The sequence below is a fragment of the Orbicella franksi genome, chromosome 8 (assembly GCF_964199315.1).
Source record: "Orbicella franksi chromosome 8, jaOrbFran1.1, whole genome shotgun sequence".
Lineage (NCBI taxonomy): Eukaryota > Metazoa > Cnidaria > Anthozoa > Scleractinia > Merulinidae > Orbicella > Orbicella franksi.
Window position 1 is genome coordinate 18,984,653 of NC_138152.1, and position 19,585 is coordinate 19,004,237.

The window sequence follows — 19,585 nt, forward strand, 5'->3', positions numbered from 1 at the left end:
GGAAAGTACACTGCTTGACAATTTTCTTTTGTCATTGAGTTTTTACTGAAGAAAATATTAAGACTGAAGCTTTTGTTTTCCTCAGACATAGTACCTCCCAAAGTTCTCGTTAAAGATTTCATGGAATCCTTAAAGAAGTCGAGGAAGTCTTCCATCGAAATTCGCAGTTCAAGTTCGGATTCTGAGTCAGAATAGAACTTTGTTGATGGCAACATTACTTCGAATAATGAGGGAAAAATTTCACCTTGAGTATGTTCATTGGTCAAAACAAGCTGAGGATTGCATGGACCAGTTATCTGAATGGTTCAACAGCCATCTTTCTTCTACATAGTGTACAAGTAGTTTACCACGCAACGGTTGTACTTTCACTTCGGCGTGCACTTATATGCCTGCGGTGCTCGTGTATTACAAGTCACACGTCAAACATTTTGGAATTCCAGCTCCATACGGCTCCAGGGCTCCGGTGCATATACCTCAGTGGCGCCAGGGAACGGTGATTGACCTTTTGGTCCGTACACCAAGAGGACAAAAGAAACACTTAGATCCTCGGGCTCTAATCAGGAGTTCCACGGACCTTTCATTTGCGACTCTATACATTTAGGCCCCTACACAGTCCCTCACTTAGCACAGTCTGACTGTATATAGGCGTATTAAAGCACGTTTCTGGATAAGATAGAGAGCTGTAGTGCTATGTCTCTGGGCTGGGACGGTGACCGGCGTGAGCAAATCATATTTCGAACCGTTCATAGGGACAAATAGAAAGGGAAGCGGTCAAAATAACTATTTTGTTCTAAATGGCCATGAATTTGCCTGGTTAACATGATTTCGTTATAATCCTGTATTTTCAACTCCTGAGGCCATTTTTGAATCCAATGCATTTTGTCATGGCCAGTCGTCCCTTAAAGGAGAAGGTCACTCCAAAAACTGTGTATTTTTTCCATCATCAATAAAAAGTTCACATTGAGTTGAGTAACTCACCGTTGTTCTAGCTACTGAAGTGGATGCGATCCCAATGAAAAAGAAGAGAAAAGTTCGAACCCGGGATGACAAAATGTGAATGATAATATCGGGACAGGGGAAATAAGTTACATTCTGAGTTGTTAAATTAGGCTTAGAGAATTCATAGATCGAAACATTTTTTACGCCGGTTATGAAAAAAGTGAAAGTTAAAAATAAACACGAAAAGACTTTGATCAAGGAACAGTAGTTATTCAGACTCCGTCTTTTACCACATCGAAGGACTTCGGCTATTAACTTCTCAGCAAATTTCCTCTGCAGAAAACCAGTATTTTCGAAATAAGTGAAACAGTTCTACGATCACAGATCGGCTACCCACTGTACCCTAGTCGACAAGTTTGCTGGGCACACGGAGCGTTCGCAGCAAAAGACTGCACAACGGGTGTCTCTAAAACTAAGACCCTAAGGCCCCAAAAACTCTAAAACGAAGACCCCTAATTTTCTAAGCATTTTTTACCTTTAGTGAAGTTTTGCTCCTTTATCCGGCCAATAATGCAATAACAACAACAAACCGTGTTAAGATTTTAACCGGCATCTTGAGCTGAGCAACCAAGCTTTCACACCTTGGCCGGAAGTGGCGTTCGCAGTATGAAACCTCCATTTGGCGCTGAAATACAGGCCCGGGTTGTTCGAAAGGTGGATAGCGTGGTTTGTTCTCTTAACACTTATCCACTGGATAGCGATTTATCCGGTGGATAGCGTTATCCAGCCTTTGAACAACTGGGGCCAGATATTTTGTTATATACTCAAAGCCGGCTTATTTTGGAAGAACCTTTCTAAAAACTCTTAAACGGTAAAGTAATTCTGTCAGCGTTCAAAATAGTCTGCAAAAAATGTTTAGTTCTATTCATTTTAAAGTATTATTCAGTATTAAATCGAGGAAACAGTCAAGAGTCCCGTCATTTACGCCTATTTACAGATTTACGTGGAAACATTGCATACTTAGGAGGCTTCGGCGTCCATTGGTAAACTACTTTTACACTGACCATATATATGATGATTCTTCGCGAGAAACATGAAAGTCGGAGTAGCAAATAAATGTGTTTGAACCAGTCCGAATTCGCAAATCTTTCTATCTTGTTCATAGCTTTTTATCTGAAGAAAGCGAAAGGCCGAAACGTCATTAAACCAGTCGGAACTGACAGAGGTTCGTTATCTCTTTCCGGCAATTTCCCAAGTATACGCACTTTCTGATCTTCTATGAACTTATACCTAAAACATAGTACAATACAAGGTAACATTCTTTATTTCACATGATGCGACCACTTTCTTGTCTTTTCTGTGATTACGTCATATTTTATCGACAATTTCCTGGAACATGCATCTAACACAATTTTTTGAAATCCAACGTTTGAAATGATATTGAAATAATATATGAAAAGAACAACGTAAGGGTCTTTGTATTGTAAAATGTTATCATAACCTATCAGCCGTGAGAGAAGCATGAAGACCAATATGAAAAATCGACGAACAATTCACTTGCCAAACTGTGCCGGGAAAACACGGCAAAGCGCGGGCGCGCTCTCTCTTCCTCCACATAATTGACAGAAGGAAGCAAATCGGTACGTAGCCTAACTTCCGACAAGTGTGAGAGCCTGGTTACTCAGCTCAAGATGGCGGATAAAACATCGACACCAATATGAGCAAAATTGGCCGGATAAAGAAGGAGCGAAACTTCACTAAAGGTAAAAAATGTTTAGAAAATTAGGGGGTCTTCGTTTTAGAGTTTTTGGGGTCTTAGTGTCTTAGGGTCTTAAGGTCTTCGTTTCAGAGGTCTTCGTTTTAGAGACACCCGTGCACAACACGTGCGCAAAGGTGTCTGTCGCAAGTCGGCAGGTATATTTTGCAGGGTGCAGGGTGCAGGTTGCAGGTTGAAATTTAATTATAACTGGAAAACCGCTGGCACTAAAAATAATTAATAACCTACATACTCGTCAGGGGTTCTTACATAACGTAATTCGCATCTTTCACGTAGTGAAAACACCATCGATCCACGATAAGTGTCGCGATAAGTACTTATCGATCGACACGCTGAGACCAGTGAAATCTCTTGAAAGCCATCAGGATGGCCGCTCCACAGATGTTTTCATCGATTCCAGATTTGGCTCGGGTCTTCCCTCAACAACAGAAGATTGCCATCACAAATGAAGCAAATAAATAAAGAAATGAAATAACAAGATTTTAACCGACGGAATATACTAGCACAAGCTCAGTGTGCTTTCATTTTGGTACTCACAGGGAAAAAAACAAATTCAGCAGATATTTCAGATGATATTTCAGATGTTTCTTCAAAACCAATAATTCATTGCAGGCTTAAAATCATAGGAAATATACTCTCCTCCCATCGCTTCGGCCGGTTTGGCACTTAAGTGGAAGCCACCTTTCTGAGCGATTGTAAACGGCGTCATGTAACAGTCACGGTAAGTCTACCACCTGTACGTTTCTTCTAAGTGCCAGCGGTTTTCCAGTTATAATTAAATTTCAACCTGCACCCTGCACCCTGCACCCTGCAAAATATACCTGCCGGTCGCAAGTGGACTGCACAAAGGTCACGGAGTCGTCCGTCAGCGACGATTCTCTGACTGAATCTATCTTTGTTTCGAAAACGTGAGTTGATGGAGTTAATTTAGTCGATTGCACTTCGACCTTATCTTTATTTCTTGAAATCTTTGCTAACCATTTCCTAGCCCTTCCTAGTGTGCTTGTCTAGTATCTTCTAGCGAAAGAGCCGTTTCATCTTCCGATCGGCAGGATAATAAGACCTTTGGAAGTGGAAGGGAAGAGCGTTTTACAGCTTTTGATCTGGAACAGATTTCATGCCTTTAAAATAGCGGAAACAAAACTTGAACACAAGGAGGAAACGTTCTTAAACTTTTGTAAAGAGTTCTTTTTGGATGTACTGCAGTTTATAAGCACAGCTGTCAACCTATTATTGGTCGAATACCATGAATCTGTGACCCTCTTTCTGCGCATATGAACATCACTGCATCTAAGTCAAAAACAGGTGAGTCATTTGTAGATAGTTGCTTGTTTTGCACTGCGCCAAAATATTACGTTTGATCGATTGCTGACCATTGCTGAAAAGCGTGTCGGCGCAGCACAATCTTACAGCCGTTATTTGTTCGTCACACAATGCTGTCACGGCATATGCTGCACATTTTGATCTATTTTGTATAGAGCACTCTCAGGATTAGTGAAACAATTTAATCTTTGTTCATCTGTTTGTTCATATATATAATAATAGGTGTATATTTATATAATCGTCACTGATTCTATAGTGTACGTGGCCTCGGTCCAAATCACGTTTGTTGTACGGTCTGATGTTCCAGACAACAGCTGCTAAAGCTAGTGCCTGTACTCACTAGAATTTTTAAAAAAATCGCCACAAACAAATTGTAGATGAATGAAGCAAGAACAAGCTGAAATAAAAATAGGAAATCACAACGTGTCTAATTCGTGAGAAAAACAGACTAAATTTAATTAGTAATTACGTGAGTAAATAGCCCTGGCCATGCCATTTTATTTGGCGTATTTTGTTTGCTTAGTGGTGAGGCATTGGTATGTTTGTAACAGAAAATAGAGGACTGTTGTCAATACAGTCCAAAATTATTGTCAGTAAAATATTGTAAATAAAACACCTATTGACCGGCTACCTCCGCGGCCACCATTTGGTCGTTCCGATAAGGGTTTCATTATTGTCTTTACCCCTATTAAGCGGCCACCCGAAAGTTAAAAACTTTGTTTTGGAAAGGGCGATGGCAGATAAGAGTCTGAAATTGAAGGTGCATGACGAGTGATAATTCAAACACTCGTCTATCATGATTGCCTTGAATTGACTCCATGTTCACCAAGAAATTTATAACCCGATAGTGAAAAATTAAATATTCAAGGTACACCAACCTCTATTTAAGCGGCTAGCCCCATTAAGCGGTCACCACCCATTTCCCCGAGGGTAGCCCACTGTATTACATGTAAACCAAAAATAATTGCACAGCGCGAAAAGACCTAGGTATGAGTTTAGCGTTACAGTATTACGCCGGGCATGTAGGTAGCGGTGGTCGAGTAAAAGATAACAACAGGGGCAGTGGTAAACTATTCATTCTTTTCATTTATTAATTTAGTCTCTTCCTACTCAACACGATTGTGTGCTCCCAGTGGTTCCAAGCCTTACTGAGCCTTACCTATTAGGATAGAAATTGTCCTACCCCTACCCCCTAAAATGAGATGACAGCATTGCATGACGAACAAGCAAGGAACCGCTGCAAGCAAGGATTCAAGCAGTAATAAATCAAACGTAATATTTTGGTGCAGTGCAAAATAAGCGACTATCTACAAATGACTCAGCCGGTTTTGACTTAGATGCGGTGGTGATCATATGTGTCGAAAGGGGGTCACAGATTCATGGTATTCGACCATTAAGTAAGTTGACAGTTGGCGATATACATCGGACGTTATGTAAACAAAAGCAAACTTCTGCTTTATGTGCAACGAATGGTGAGAGAAACACGTCAAATCGTCTATGGACCTGCCTTTTACAGCAAACGAGGGTAGAAAATTTCGAAATTATCAGCTCTGTGTCTATTTCAACTTATTATAGGTCAAGTCATGGGGCGCATGCTAAAATATACGCCTAACCCGTAACTTGAAATTTGACGACTGATGGTCAAATATTTGCATTTTTAACGTACTTTGAAAAGCTCTCGCGTCGCTCACACTCATTTGCCCAAAGAAATTTTTACAGGAATCTGTAGACCATCCTTCTGCGATTCAACCACCAGAAGCTCAATCCATTTGAAGGTTTCGCACATGGTGAAAATTAATTATATTCACCAAGTACTTTTAAGTGAATGAAATACATGTCTTCGAAATTTAATTATTTTGCAGCCAAAAAGACAACGCAACATTCCCTAAAATCAACCCAGTACATATTTAAGCATTGCACAAAAATATTTGAGTGTTTTAAAGACGGAAGAATGATGTGGTTTTGCATGCGAGGCTCTCAAACTTGTTTAATAAAATGGTGCGTCAAATGACGATTTTAACGGAATTTGGTAATTTGCATATTTCTTTGAAATAAAGGATATTTTGCCAAAAAAACTATCCATTAGTTTTTGTCATGCCCTAGCCTATCTACCATAAGAATATGAGCGAAATCGAATTTTCGACCCTTGCCACGAAATTAAGAATTTGTCTGATTTTTACAGGCAGGCACTCTTAAGGCCGGAAAAAAGGGTGGGAGGCGCGGTGGCCTCATGGTTAGTGCGCTCGTCTCCGGATCGAGCGGTCCGGGTTCGAGCCGTGGGCGGGGACACTGTGTTGTGTTCTTGGGCAAGACACTTTACTCTCACAGTGCCTCTCTCCACCCAGGTGTATAAATGGGTACCGGCGAACTTAATGCTGGGGGTAACCCTGCGATGGACTAGCATCCCATCCAGGGGGGAGTAGAAATACTCCTAGTCGCTTCATGCTACAGAAACCGGGATAAGCTCCAGCCTGATGGGCCACTTGGCTCGCATGCAGACTTTACCTTACCGGAAAAAAGGACGAATTGGCAAAAGTAAAGGAAATGTTAAAAAGAAACCGAACAACTCTTTTCAAATTAACAGTCCGCATTAAAGCCACAAAGAAACACCAGATGAAGAAGTGCTGAAAATAGCTTTGCACGCCCTTTCCAGCGAAACCCGTCAAAGTTCGTCGGATTTTCACAGACACAATTGAATATATCAGAAATATATTTTGTTTGGTGTTTCAACTTAACAAAGGTCAGTTACTATTGACATTACAGGGAAATAAGTTCGCATCTTGTTTTTTTCATACAAACTAACCAGAATAGTCCATCAGTAACAGATGAAATGTTAGTTTACTGAAGCGTATCCGGCACGGCGTGGTAATCTACAAAGACCTAAGACTAATTTTAGAAATCTGTCCCGAAAGTACACATCAATATTCCAAACTGCACCTATGGATATTCCTACACCAGCCATTACAGGAAAAATGGTTTATGATGATCGAATTCTGTTCACGGATATTCTATTTCTCCCTACCTAAAATATCGTAAGGTATTTTTCCTTGTCCGAATTTTATCATCCGTAATATGGTCACCGCATTTTGTCATTCTCGCATTTTGTCATCCACATTTTTCCCTCCGCATTTTGTCATCCGCGTTTTATTATCCGCATTTTGTCATCCTCATTTTATCATCCGCCATCCGCCGCCATCCGGTCCGCACTCTACAGTGACCCCTCTGGCACCCAGGGTAATACACCACCCATGCAGAGTCGAATTTTGAGCTTGGGAAGCCTGTGGTCTAACCTGCTGATGTCGAAGGCTCGAGCTCGCTCCAGGGGGCGGTAAGATGAGAGACCCTGGGAACGAGGCTGGCGTGGCTTTCGCTTGGGAGACGTTTCAGTTGATCAGTGATGGGGAAGGTATCGCCGCCGTTGTTTGTTCAGTGTTCCAAGACTTGCTTATGCGGGGAAACTGCGTGGCGATTGACTTGCCACCGCTTATGAGCAAGATAAACTTATGGCGGGCTCCTTTGAACTCGTGATTGCGCTTGTCCCAGGGCTTTTATATATGATATCATCGTGCGTAGCTTTCTAAATTTTATAAATTGACCGACTGATAAAGGTTTTATTTCTTTAGGTAGGGTAGGGTGTTATAACTGAGCGTCTTGAGTAAATTGCACAGTTCATGGAGACTAATAAGTTGAACAGTCGTACAGTTGCCTGAAACGTCCTCAGAATTAGCTTACGTACTATGGCTGTATCCTACAGTTATAACATCACGTAATATTCAACGAACAAAGAAGCATTTATAACCTTGCAAAATCGCTTGCGTGACTTGTCATTTCAGTGTATTATTTAATGCAGTGTTATTCAACTTAACTGACCTTTTTGTAAAAAGAAGAAAATATTTTGGGTCTACTATTAATATTTCAAGAGAAACCATTCAGAAACCATTCAGAAACCATTTTGTTTCAAATACAAAGGAAGAAATTGCTTTTTCCGCAGACGGATAACGCAAGATTACACGATCTATTGACATTGATCCGCCTTCAAAAATTTGTCCTATTTGACTTGGCAATGAACGTGACAACTATCACAATAAATATTAGCTATCACGAATATAACTAAATTTATCACGAAAGGTCATAAATATGGCGAGTCTCGAGTATGATTGCATGTTCTTTAGCTATTGTGAGGTACTGAGGTTCTTGTTTCTTTGTCGTTGCGTGTCACACTCGGGAACCTTTCAGTTCATTTGTTGTTTGTTTCAGTTCGGCGTTTCGCTTTTTAGTCATGGCGACTTTCCTTTCTAACTCAGCTATGTCTTTCTCTAACGCGTCTGCTTTCTTTTCAGTCTTCCTTCTCTTGACAGTAGCCTGGGCGATCTTTTCTCGGAGTAACACCGCTTTTTCTAAATACTGTTTCTCACTCATCGGAGAGTAGTTCATTGTTATGCTGGTTCCGACTCGCTCCATGGCCCTCAGCTTTTCCTGACACCTGGCTATGTTATCTCGAGCTACAATCTCACGCTTTTCCCCAGCATGAATTTGTTTCTCTTTGGCTAAAATGACCTTCTGCATTTTAGCAATGCTGTCCACAATGGTTCTAGCTTTCTCTCTATATTGTTCCACGGTTTGTTCCATCGAACCGACGTCCACTTTGTTCTTCTCAAGAAAGCTTTTCATTTTTGAGTTCTCATCAAATCTCTGCTCGGCAAAGTAAATTCGTTCCTTGCAATAAGACTCCTTCGTCTCTGCCTTCTCTATTTTCTTCTCAACCTGTTTTATCTGGTCCAGTATTTTCCTCTTCTCATTCAGTGATCTCTCCTCTCTCAAATTTACTTCAGCTATGGCCTCTTTCGCTCGCTTTTCTCTCAAGGCTTCTGCTCTTGTGCTCTCGGCAATCGCGTCCATTTTAGCCCGAACTGATTTAACCCCCTTAGCAAGGCTTTTCCCAGTTTCTTCACGAACTATGCAGGCCATTTCAAGTTCCTACAGGCGCTTATTTGGATGCAGATATTTTAACAGACTTCCGTTGTTGAGTCACGATGAACGCGAGGCTAATGAGTTGTCATCCACTTTACACAGTTGAAAAGTTCGCCACAGATCGCTGGCGTTAGCCAATAAAATAACAAGGTTTTGTTTTTCGCTCACGATGAGTAATGCACGTTAGCCAAGTGATGGTATTTCCTGATTATCTGTTTTTAATTTTGTAATGTTTCAGTGAAAAGCGATGATAAAAGCCTAATTTACCATTATAACATACATAAATAGGATACACTCTCTAAGAGTAGCGTTTGGAAATGTTAATTGACGGCTCATAAGAAACCCAGATAGCTTGCTTCAGATCAAAGAAACACAGCAGCAGTAGCAGCAGGCACCCCATGGCCCCAGTTGCCCTGTGAAGGCCAATAAACTGATAGCAAAACACTGCTATCTATCTCTTTCTTCTGAGAAAAAAAAGATAGAAAGAACAGCGGGACTCCGTTATTTGTTTTGCTGTTTTTAGATTTTTCCATTTGTGGTGCTTTGAGGATTAAGAAATTTTAAGACGAAACTGGACTGTTTCAATCTTCTCACTGGTTGTATATTGCCTTACATATCCGAACGGAATATGTGCTTTAATTTTCATGAATTTTGTTTACGATCAAGTCAATAGACCCTCAATAGTCTCAATACGCCCTTTCCGTCAAGAAGTGTGTTTGCTTTGTTAGACCGGCAGATTAATTTACACTAAATAAACAGAGAATACTTGTATTAAAGCGCTGCCGCTTAACTCTGTGAAAACACTGATCATTTATTTTGCCAGGAGAACGTAGTTTAAATCTGCGGCCATCACATTGCCAATTGCTAGTGTTAATATACGACGGCCCAGGCCCCGTCCACATTACACCGGTGTCACAGTGCGGTATCCCCGTGTTTTGAGTATCCCACTGGGGATACCCAAAACACTGAAAGCGTAAAACTGGGGCAAGTGAAATCATCCATAATTCTGCTCAAAACCCATTTGTCTTCCTTCGAAGCTTGTCTCAATAAATTAATTAAAGCGTTCTTTAGCTTGATATAAAAACGATACGTCTCTGAAAATAGTCGCAATTCATAACGGACTGTCTGATCCGAGTCCGCAATTATAACGACATACAAAACCGGATTCATGCGCCAAAGTTCCTTGTATGAACATGCGCTTGGTGTCTATCGATAACCCTTGAAATGCAATAAAATCAATATGCGAGCGAACACACTGTACTGAGATACGGCCGTCACGCAATATGTAGGTCTCAAGCTGTGACTGAACTCTGTGAATGTTGCTTTGTCTTAGACTTGTTTATTTGTCTCTCTTTCCTTGACCATTGCCATTAAGGTTACCGTATACCTTAAGATCGACAATTTTCTTCAAATTTGGGTTTTTGGGTCCAAGTTATGGTCGAGGGGTAAGCTCTAATTTCTAAAAAAAAAAAAATCTAAATATTGGCGGAGAAATGGAGGTTTTACGTTATGGCCGGAAGTAAAAGTTCCTTCGTGATTGACAGCCCTATAACGTGTATGCAATCAACCGAGACGACTTTCGCGGAAAGATTACCTATACATACATACACACACACACACACACACACACACACACGCACGCACGCACGCACGCACGCACTCACTCACTCACTCACTCACTCACTCACTCACTCACTCACTCACTCACTCACTCAATCAGTCAATCAATCCATGTTCCGAACTGAAATTTTGTGTTCATTTTGTGTAAGGCGCGTTGCCTATTTACCGAGTGGAGACTAGGTCCGAGTGATGACATGTTGTAAACGAAAAAACGTGAGCTGGACGTTCGGGTCGAAGAGCAGATGAATATTGTTATAAATTTTGTTGCGTTTATGGAATAAATCGTTCATTTTCATGGTCCTTCGAGCCGGATATTGGATTTGGAGAAACAGTTTCGACGATTGGTCGAGCAAAAGGAGAGTTGGATCCGTTTATTACTGCGAAGAAGTTGGTTTTCGCATATCGGCGATTTGGCGCCAAACAAACCACATGTGTATTGCATCAGCACTTTGAACGAGAGGAACTTCTGTGAATGTGCAGACCTGTAATTGTTGCGATTATATGAGGTTAGTAAAATTTGTGGTCTTTCAAAATGTCGAAAGATTTAGAAGCTATCAAGAAAAAGAGAAAATTCCTGAGAAAATCTGTCACAGACACGTTGAAGTTAATCGACGAAGCCCTGTCACAGCAAGATAATTATGCACGAGTTCAAGTGTTGAAAGATAATGTCGCAAGTAAGTGGAGTGACTTGCAGGAAGTGCAAGCCACGATGTGCACAATGTTAGAGGATGAAGAGATCGAGGCGGAATGTGAGAGCCATAATGAATACGAAGCGCGTGTAATTGAAAGCATGGCCAAAATGACAAGTTATTTGGCAAGTAAACAAGTTCCCGAAGTACAATTGTTAGGAAGCAATCCACCCGTATCCCAGTCGTCCTCTCAAGTACAAGTTAAGCTACCCAAGATTAATCTACCAACCTTTGACGGAAATGTTTTGAGCTGGCAACCCTATTATCAGTCGATAAAAGTTTCAGTGGTTGACAATCCGTCGTTGGCAGATGTCCAAAAATTAGAGTACTTGATGAGATCGCTAAAGGGTTCGGCTGCTGAAGCGGTGAAAGGTTTTGCAGTGGTACAAGCGAATTACAAGCCAGTTTTGGAAATCTTGAAGGAAAGATTCGGGCATGCAAGGTTAATACTTGATGCACATGTAAGATCCTTGATCCATTTGCCACGTTTGAGCTCTGATGATGCAACCTCCATGCGTAAATTCTACGAAGTGATAGGTCACGTTCGCTCTGTTGAGTCCTTTGGTGAAAAGTTTAATTCTGAAACTTTGGCTCCAGTTCTTGTGCCTCTAATAGTTGACAAGCTGCCAAAAAAAGTTGTGGAAAAATGGGAATTGGAGCTTAATGAGGAGAAAGCTAAACAGGACTGTGTGGAAGTGAAAATACTGTTTACTTTCTTGGAGCAATTGATAAGAGCTAAAGAGTCTTCACAGCCTCCTTCTCTTGATTCCAAAGCTCCGGCAAAGGAAAATCTTGGAAATCGTGAAAACCGTTTCAAGTTTAACCGGTCACAAAAATTATCCACCTCTGCATTATATGCGGCAACGCAAGAGGGCAAGTGTGTCATTTGCTACAAAAACCATGGTTTGAAGTCATGTGTCACTTTTCTGTCATTACCTGTGAAAGAAAGATTCAGAAAAGCAACGTCTAAAGGCCTGTGTTTCCAATGCCTTGAACCTGGTCATAGAGCCGAAGTGTGCCAGAAACCTCCATGCAAGCATTGCCAAGGTAGACATCACAGTCTCCTGCATCAGGATTCAGCTCGTCCTCCCTTGGAAGAAGTCAAGGTGGAATCAGCCCCGGAATTACTACCCTCGTCGTCAGGTCCTGCTTTGCCGTCCTCAGTTGTGGCAAATTCTGTTGCAGTGAGCTCAGGTGGAAAAGTGATCCTGCAGACCATACCAGCTATTTTGTGTGGATCAAATGGGTGTTCAAAAGTTGTGAGATGTTTCTTTGATCCTGGTTCTCAAACGTCGTTTGTTCGGCAGAGTGTAATTGATGAGCTTGGTCTTGATGGGAAGAGTGTCAAAATTGCTGTTTCTGGATTTGGTGGAGAGGCCACCAAGAGCACTTTGCGGAAGAGAACTGCGTTTACTGTGGCACCTATTGACAAATCTGGACAGCCTCAATGTATTGAGGCACTTACTACACCAGTAATATGCCGGCCAGCTGAAGCTGTGGATATTCATCCAACAAGATGGTGTCATCTTCGAAACATAGCATTTCCTGAAGAATTCCCTAGAGAGGAACAAGAGATTGATGTGCTTATTGGCTTGGATTTCTATTATTCCTTTGTGACAAGAGACATTGTAAGAGGGGGTTCCCGTGAGCCAGTTGCAGTTCGCACAACTTTGGGTTGGGTCTTCTGTGGGCCAACAGGTGGTCATGGCCAAGAATTGACTGTGTCTATGAATGTTCAAATTAGTGTTGAAGAACAATTGAATGAAACACTTCAAAAGTTCTGGGATTTGGAGTCCATTGGTGTCAGACTTGCTGAAAGTTCAATTTCTACTACTCATGCAGAAGATGTGGTCTTGAAGAAGTTTAAAGAGACACTAACATACAATGATGGTCGCTATGAAGTATCCTTACCATGGAAGGAAGATTGCATTTCATTGAAAGATAATTATCGGCAAGCGGAAAGTAGGTTGTACAATCTAGAAAAGAAGCTGCTCCATGAGCCAGTGAACGCTGCATCGTACAGAGAAGCGATTAACAAGTATTTTGAGAACGGTGTTGCTGAAGAAGTACCTTGTGATGAAATTACACCAACAGATGGGCGTCCGGTGTTCTATCTCCCTCATCATGCGATCATCAGGGAAGACAAGCAGACAACCAAGACAAGAGTTGTGTTTGATGCATCAGCGAAAGATAGCAATGGTGTCTCTCTGAACAGCTGCTTAGAGCCAGGCCCAGCATTACAGCCAGATTTGGTCGGAATTCTTCTGCGTTTTCGAAAGAATCATGTTGGTATCATGGGTGACATAGAGAAGATGTTCTTGCAGATTCGGTTAAAAGAAGAAGACAGAGATTCACACCGGTATCTGTGGAGAGATTTGGACCCCAAGGCCACGCCTAAGATTTACAGAATGACAAGGGTCACATTTGGAGTTGTTTCCAGTCCGTTTCTTGCCATTGGCACTATTCAAGAGCATGTGAAAAGGTGTAAAGAAACATTCCCTGTTGCATCAAATGAAATCTTGAGGAACACTTATGTTGATGACTTTGCTTCAGGGAGAGACAATGTGCAGGAAACGCTGAAATTACAGCGAAGTGCTACTGAGCTTATGCAGAAAGCTGCCTTTAATTTGACAAAATGGTCAAGCAATTCATCTGAGCTTATGGAGGCCATACCAGAGAGGGACAGAGCAGCAGTTAGTCTTGTCAGCCTGGAAAGTGATCTAGCAGAAGCACATCCAATCACAAAAGCATTAGGATTAAAGTGGAATACACTTACTGACAACCTTGTCTTTACAATTGATGTGGACATTGTTAAGTCGAGATCAAAGACAGTGTACACTAAAAGAAAGGTGGCGTCTTTAGCAGCAAAGATATTTGATCCGATTGGTCTAATCGCACCCTTTTCAGTGAGGTCAAAATTAATTCTTCAAAGCTTGTGGACCAAGGGTGTTGGATGGGATGAGGAAATTCCCATGGAAGTCTCATCGAAATGGAATCAGTGGGTTCAAGAGATTTCTGAACTTGGACACCTTCAAATTTCTAGATGTTACACTGATTTGCCATTAGGTCAGAACCCCAAAGTAGAGCTACACGCATTTGGTGATGCGTCAGAAGTTGCTTATGCCTCTGCAGTTTATCTGAGAGTTGTTTGTGAAGATGGAAGGGTATCTACCAGTCTTGTGATGTCCAAGACCCGAGTGGCTCCTGTAAGGAAGATTACCCTACCGCGCTTAGAGTTGATGGCTGCTGTAATTACTGCTAGACTTTGCACCTATGTCAAAGGTGCAATAGATTGTCCCATTAGCCGCATTGTTTGTTGGACAGACAATTCTTCAACGTTACACTGGATTAGAGGAGCAGCCTCACAGTGGAAACCATTTGTTGCTAATCGTGTTATTGAAATTCAGTCGTTGCTGGATCCCAGTGTTTGGAGGTATTGTCCAGGACCGCAGAACCCAGCTGATCTACCTACCCGAGGTTTATCTGCAAGTTAGTTACGAGAGAGTCATTTGTGGTGGAAAGGACCCTCTTGGTTGCAAGAGTCCGAAAAAGATTGGCCCGAGGATTTAAGGTCAAAACCCTCCAGTGAAATTGTTAACCCAGAGAGGAAGAGTAAAGCTAGTGTCAGTTGTGTTGTGCAACCCAAAGAGCCGTTTATTGACTTCACAAGATTCAGCAAGTATAGTCGCTTGCTAAGAACTGTTGCTTGGATCAGAAGATTCGTTAGCAACTCAAGAGTGAAAGAAGAGGAAAGAATTGACAGCCCTTTAACTGGTTTAGAGATACAAAATGCAGAAGAATGGTTGATATCTCATGTACAAGAAGCAGGTTTTCCTGAAGAAATTGCGTCATGTAAACAGCATGGTCCAGTGAAGGACAGCAACCTTGCCAATTTAAACCCGTTTATGTGTCCGACTAGTCATTTTCTTCGTGTTGGAGGAAGAATTCACAAGTCACTGTTGCCAGAAGAGGAGAAACATCCTATTATCATGCCTTCTAACCATCCTGTTGTTAAGTTGTTAATTGATGATATTCACAGCCGTGAACTACATGCTGGAGTTGAACACACTTTGTCACTTTTGCGACAGAGATTTTGGGTGATCAAGGGACGATCGACCGTCCGTCAGACACTAAGGAACTGTATAATTTGTCGCCATTACCAAACAAAACCCTTTGGTCAGCAGATGGCACCACTTCCTGAAGACAGAATTAAGCCTGCACCACCGTTCACTAACGTGGGTCTAGACTTTGCTGGTCCTTTGTATTTGAAAGACAGTGGTGAAAAAGTCTATATCTGTTTATTTACATGTGCAGTTACCCGTGCAATACACTTGGAGTTGGTATGTGATATGACAACTGAGCGATTTCTCCTTGCTCTTAGACGGATGATTGCAAGAAGAGGAATGTGCAGCATTATTTGGTCAGATAATGCAAAAACTTTTAAGGCTGCTAACAAGGAGCTACAGCGATGTTGGAGAGTATTGGAATCAGACCAGACCCAAAGTGCTTTGTCTGAAAAGAAGATTCAGTGGAAGTTCATTGTGGAAAAAGCCCCATGGTGGGGTGGCTTTTATGAACGTCTTGTAAAGAGTGTCAAGACGCCACTGAAGAAACTATTTGCCAAAGCAATGTTGGATGCCGAGCAGTTAACTACTATTTTAGCTGAAATTGAAGCACAGCTGAACAGTCGTCCTCTTACTTACCTTGGTGCAGACCCTGATGACTACAGTGTGATTACCACTGCACAGATTTTGATTGGCAGGAATCTTCAAGCGTGTCCGACTAAAGACACTCATGTTTCAGAACAGACCTCAAGAGCCCTCACCAAACGTTTTCAGTATCACCAGAAGCTTGTAAATGGATTTTGGAAGCGTTGGCATGCAGAGTACCTAAAATCCCTGACACCTCTCAAGAAATGGTACAAGATTGGTCGTGAAATCTGCAAAGGTGACTTGGTCCTAGTAAGTGAGGATCGCGTAGCTCGGGGTCAGTGGTCACGTGCACGAGTGGAAGACACCCACACAGGCCGTGACGGTCTTGTCCGGTCCGTTACCCTGCGGACCTCATCTGGAAGTCTTACCCGTCGTCCAGTACAGCGGTTACACCTGTTTGAAAGCTCTGATGCTGACTTAGCTGCTGAACTTAATTGAACTTTATGAGACCTTGTTGAACATTTTAGTTGAACTCTATTGAACTTGGTTGACAAGTTACATGTAGTGATGCACTCCCTGCATCGGGCGGGAGGATGTTCCGAACTGAAATTTTGTGTTCATTTTGTGTAAGGCGCGTTGCCTATTTACCGAGTGGAGACTAGGTCCGAGTGATGACATGTTGTAAACGAAAAAACGTGAGCTGGACGTTCGGGTCGAAGAGCAGATGAATATTGTTATAAATTTTGTTGCGTTTATGGAATAAATCGTTCATTTTCAATCCATCAATCAATACAAAAAAGATATAGAATATATAAAGGTAAATAATCAATGAGATAAATGGGTTGTAAAGCTGGATCCTGCCCTTTTTGACTGTGTACGATTGGTCTTAATCAGAGTTTGGATCACTAACAGGCGGCTTACTGGGAATTGTGTGCAACGTGCCCAAACATTCTCTAAAATTAAAGATTTTTTAAGTCAATAAGTCAGTCAGTGAGCAATAAAGGGGTAGTGTCTCTCTAAAGGGATGCAGTACCCCACCTGATATGTCGTGTATGGCCGGTAGCTTACAATAATATTGCTTTATTACGTTGCAGTGAAAAATCCTCTACTAACTTTCCCGAAATCTGTTCTATTTTGCTTTGCACAGTCTTTTATCTAATTCATTTCGTGGCATTTAGCAATATAATATGGAAATTAAGAAAGAGAACTTTTTATATATACATTTCGCCGATAAAAGTAAAATATAAAACTTTAAGGTAAAAAGCTGTTAAAATTGAGTCTAAACGTTTTCGGTCTGTTTGATCATCATCAGAGTGAAATAATATGCATACGCTCAGTGTTATTATAGTTCAGGTAATACTAGTTATGTAATACCTGTTCCCATGGGGAACAAGGTGAGGTCCAGTGATTGCACTTGTTTGTTTATTTCTGGACGGAAGCGTGCGATGTAGAACGCTTCTTTTATTCTCCTTTTTACCCATGAATGGGCAGTGGTTAAAACTTCCTACGAGAACTTGTGGTTAGGGTGTTTTCTGATGTGCTTGGCTGGCTCCGACTGCTTAATAACATCTGAATGTTCATTAACACGAACCTCGAGGTTATGTGCTGTTTCCCCAATGTATGTTTGTCCACAAGTACCCTTGCCTTCGTAAATGACGTGTGACGGGTGTGTGTTTTTGTCTTTTAACTTGAAGATTGATTCCATCTTGCGTGTTTGCCACATGATAAAGAAGTTGAACCTCCATTTGGTGTACGTGTTAAGTTTCTTTAAGAATTTTGTACTTTCTACTTCATTTGTTCTGCAGAAAGGGAGACGGATTCCGAGTTTAGGTCTTTCATCGAACCAGTGGACAGGAATCATTGTTTCGTCGCCTTTTGGGTTTTCAAAATCACAGATAACTTCATTTACCAATTTTGTGGGGTATCCTGCTTTGATGAATGATTGTTTGATGGCTTTGACTTCTGCTTGCCAATTGGTGGCTATTCGTTTCGCTCGATTTAAGGCACCTAGAATAGTGTTGCGCTTCTATCTTTCTGGGATGGCCGATTTGCAATGTACTTGTAGTTTACGTGGTTTTCGGTAGACTCTGGTGGTGAAGTTTCCCTCTTGATGGTTGAAAGAGGTGTCCAGGAAGTGGTCAGGGTTTTCTTCCAAGGTGAACTTGATGTTTGGATGGTAGCTGTTTAACTATTCAAGTAGATTGTCGGGAGCATTTGTCTTCCTTTTGGTAAAACAATCATCCACGTACCGTTCACAGAATGGCAAATTGTGTGGTGTTACAACGTCTTCCTCTAGTTGACACATAAAGATGTTGGCTAGGGTGGGAGACAATGGGTTCCCCATACTGCATCCATCTACTTGCTTATACATTTTACCGTTAAAACTGAACACAGTTCCTTTAGTTACTCTTTCCAGGAGACGCTTGAAGATTGCTGTTCAATGTTAATATGTTTATATATGTACATCCGTTTTGTAAATTTCCTAGTAATAAAATTATTTTAATTTTCACTTGATGTATTTTAAACTTTTTAAAAATAAAAAGATATCTATTTATCTATTTGTTTGTTTGTTTGTTTATTTATTTATTTATCTAATGGGTTGGCCTTTTTGGGCTTCAGTTTTATACCTAATCGTAACCTTTTGGTGTGCTTCGTCAGCATATCAGGCGAGTTTAGTCGAGCCATGGTTCGTATTTTGGTGAGACGTAGTCGAGACCAAACGAGCCTGATATGCTGTTGAAGAGTACCAAAAAGGGTAAAGGTAAGGTTAAGTCTGCATGCGAGCCAAGTGGCCCATCAGGCCGGAGCTTATCCCGGTTTCTGTAGCATCAAGCGACTAGGAGTATTTCTACTCCCCCCTGGATGGGATGCTAGTCCATCGCAGGGTTACCCCCAGCATCAAGTTCGCCGGTACCCATTTATACACCTGGGTAGAGAGAGGCATTGTGAGAGTAAAGTGTCTTGCCCAAGAACACAACACAATGTCCCCGGCCAGGGCTCGAACCTGGACCGCTCGATCCGGAGACGAGCACACTAACCATGAAGCCACCGCACCTCCAAAAAGGGTACGACTAGGTATTTATCTTACCCAAATTTGGCCGAGTCACCATGTTAGTGACATCGGAGGATATCAGGACAGTAAGAACGGTTCTCAACGGTTTCTAATTGCGAATTTAGGTATGGTCCGTCTTTAACCACCTCAAATCCCTTCCAGGGGCCCGTTTCTCGAAAGTCCCGGGAACTTTTCGGGCCCGGAAAGCCATAGCAAAATCTCGAACCTTACGATTACAGAGTTGTTTTATTCACATATTCTTAATATGAACAGAGGTTCCCTTCATACAAGAGGTTTCAGGCGTATACGTTTCCCCGTTTTTAGATACAGATGAACTAAAAATGGCCTTACGGGCCCGAAAAGTTTCCGGGGCTTTCGAGAAACGGGCCCCAGATCCTAAATTCCAGGAAATGCTTGCGGATGTTGAGTTCCACACTGGTCTTAGGGCATTAACGGCCTGCCTGGCTTTCCCTACCCTGCTTTTTACATCTTTGTCCGCTCCTCCGTCTGATGTGACGATACTCCCTCAATACATAAAGCTGTGGACATCCTCCATATCTTT

At 41.7% G+C, this 19,585-nt stretch overlaps 5 protein-coding genes across 7 annotated transcripts in view; 2 read left to right on the forward strand and 3 right to left on the reverse strand.

The window, feature by feature from the left end:
• Positions 1-6,746, forward strand: part of LOC145495244 (chromatin accessibility complex protein 1-like) — a 25,172-nt gene extending 18,426 nt beyond the window's left edge. For 2 of the 3 annotated variants that reach the window (XM_081474842.1, XM_081474843.1), the window contains one exon: positions 86-6,746. In XM_081474842.1, coding sequence (XP_081330968.1) covers positions 86-195 — 110 coding nt within the window. In that variant the 3' untranslated portion in view covers positions 196-6,746. The remainder of the gene's footprint in view (positions 1-85) is intronic. The other variant, XR_014050385.1, reaches the window with a different exon arrangement.
• The window catches only part of LOC145495224 (inositol polyphosphate multikinase-like), a 341,608-nt gene that overhangs the window by 270,591 nt on the left and 51,432 nt on the right, over positions 1-19,585 (reverse strand). The window lies entirely within an intron of this gene.
• The window catches only part of LOC145495226 (uncharacterized), a 104,898-nt gene that overhangs the window by 26,486 nt on the left and 58,827 nt on the right, over positions 1-19,585 (reverse strand). The gene's annotated exons all lie outside the window — the stretch shown is intronic.
• Positions 6,820-9,587, reverse strand: LOC145495229 (uncharacterized). The gene has a single exon (XM_081474824.1). The coding sequence runs from the start codon at positions 9,005-9,007 to the stop codon at positions 8,255-8,257; it is 753 nt and encodes a 250-aa protein (XP_081330950.1). The 5' UTR covers positions 9,008-9,587; the 3' UTR covers positions 6,820-8,254.
• On the forward strand, positions 11,163-16,469 carry LOC145494212 (uncharacterized). Its single transcript, XM_081473667.1, has 2 exons — positions 11,163-14,808; positions 14,923-16,469. Exons 1-2 carry the CDS (start codon positions 11,163-11,165, stop codon positions 16,467-16,469), a joined length of 5,193 nt encoding a protein of 1,730 aa, XP_081329793.1.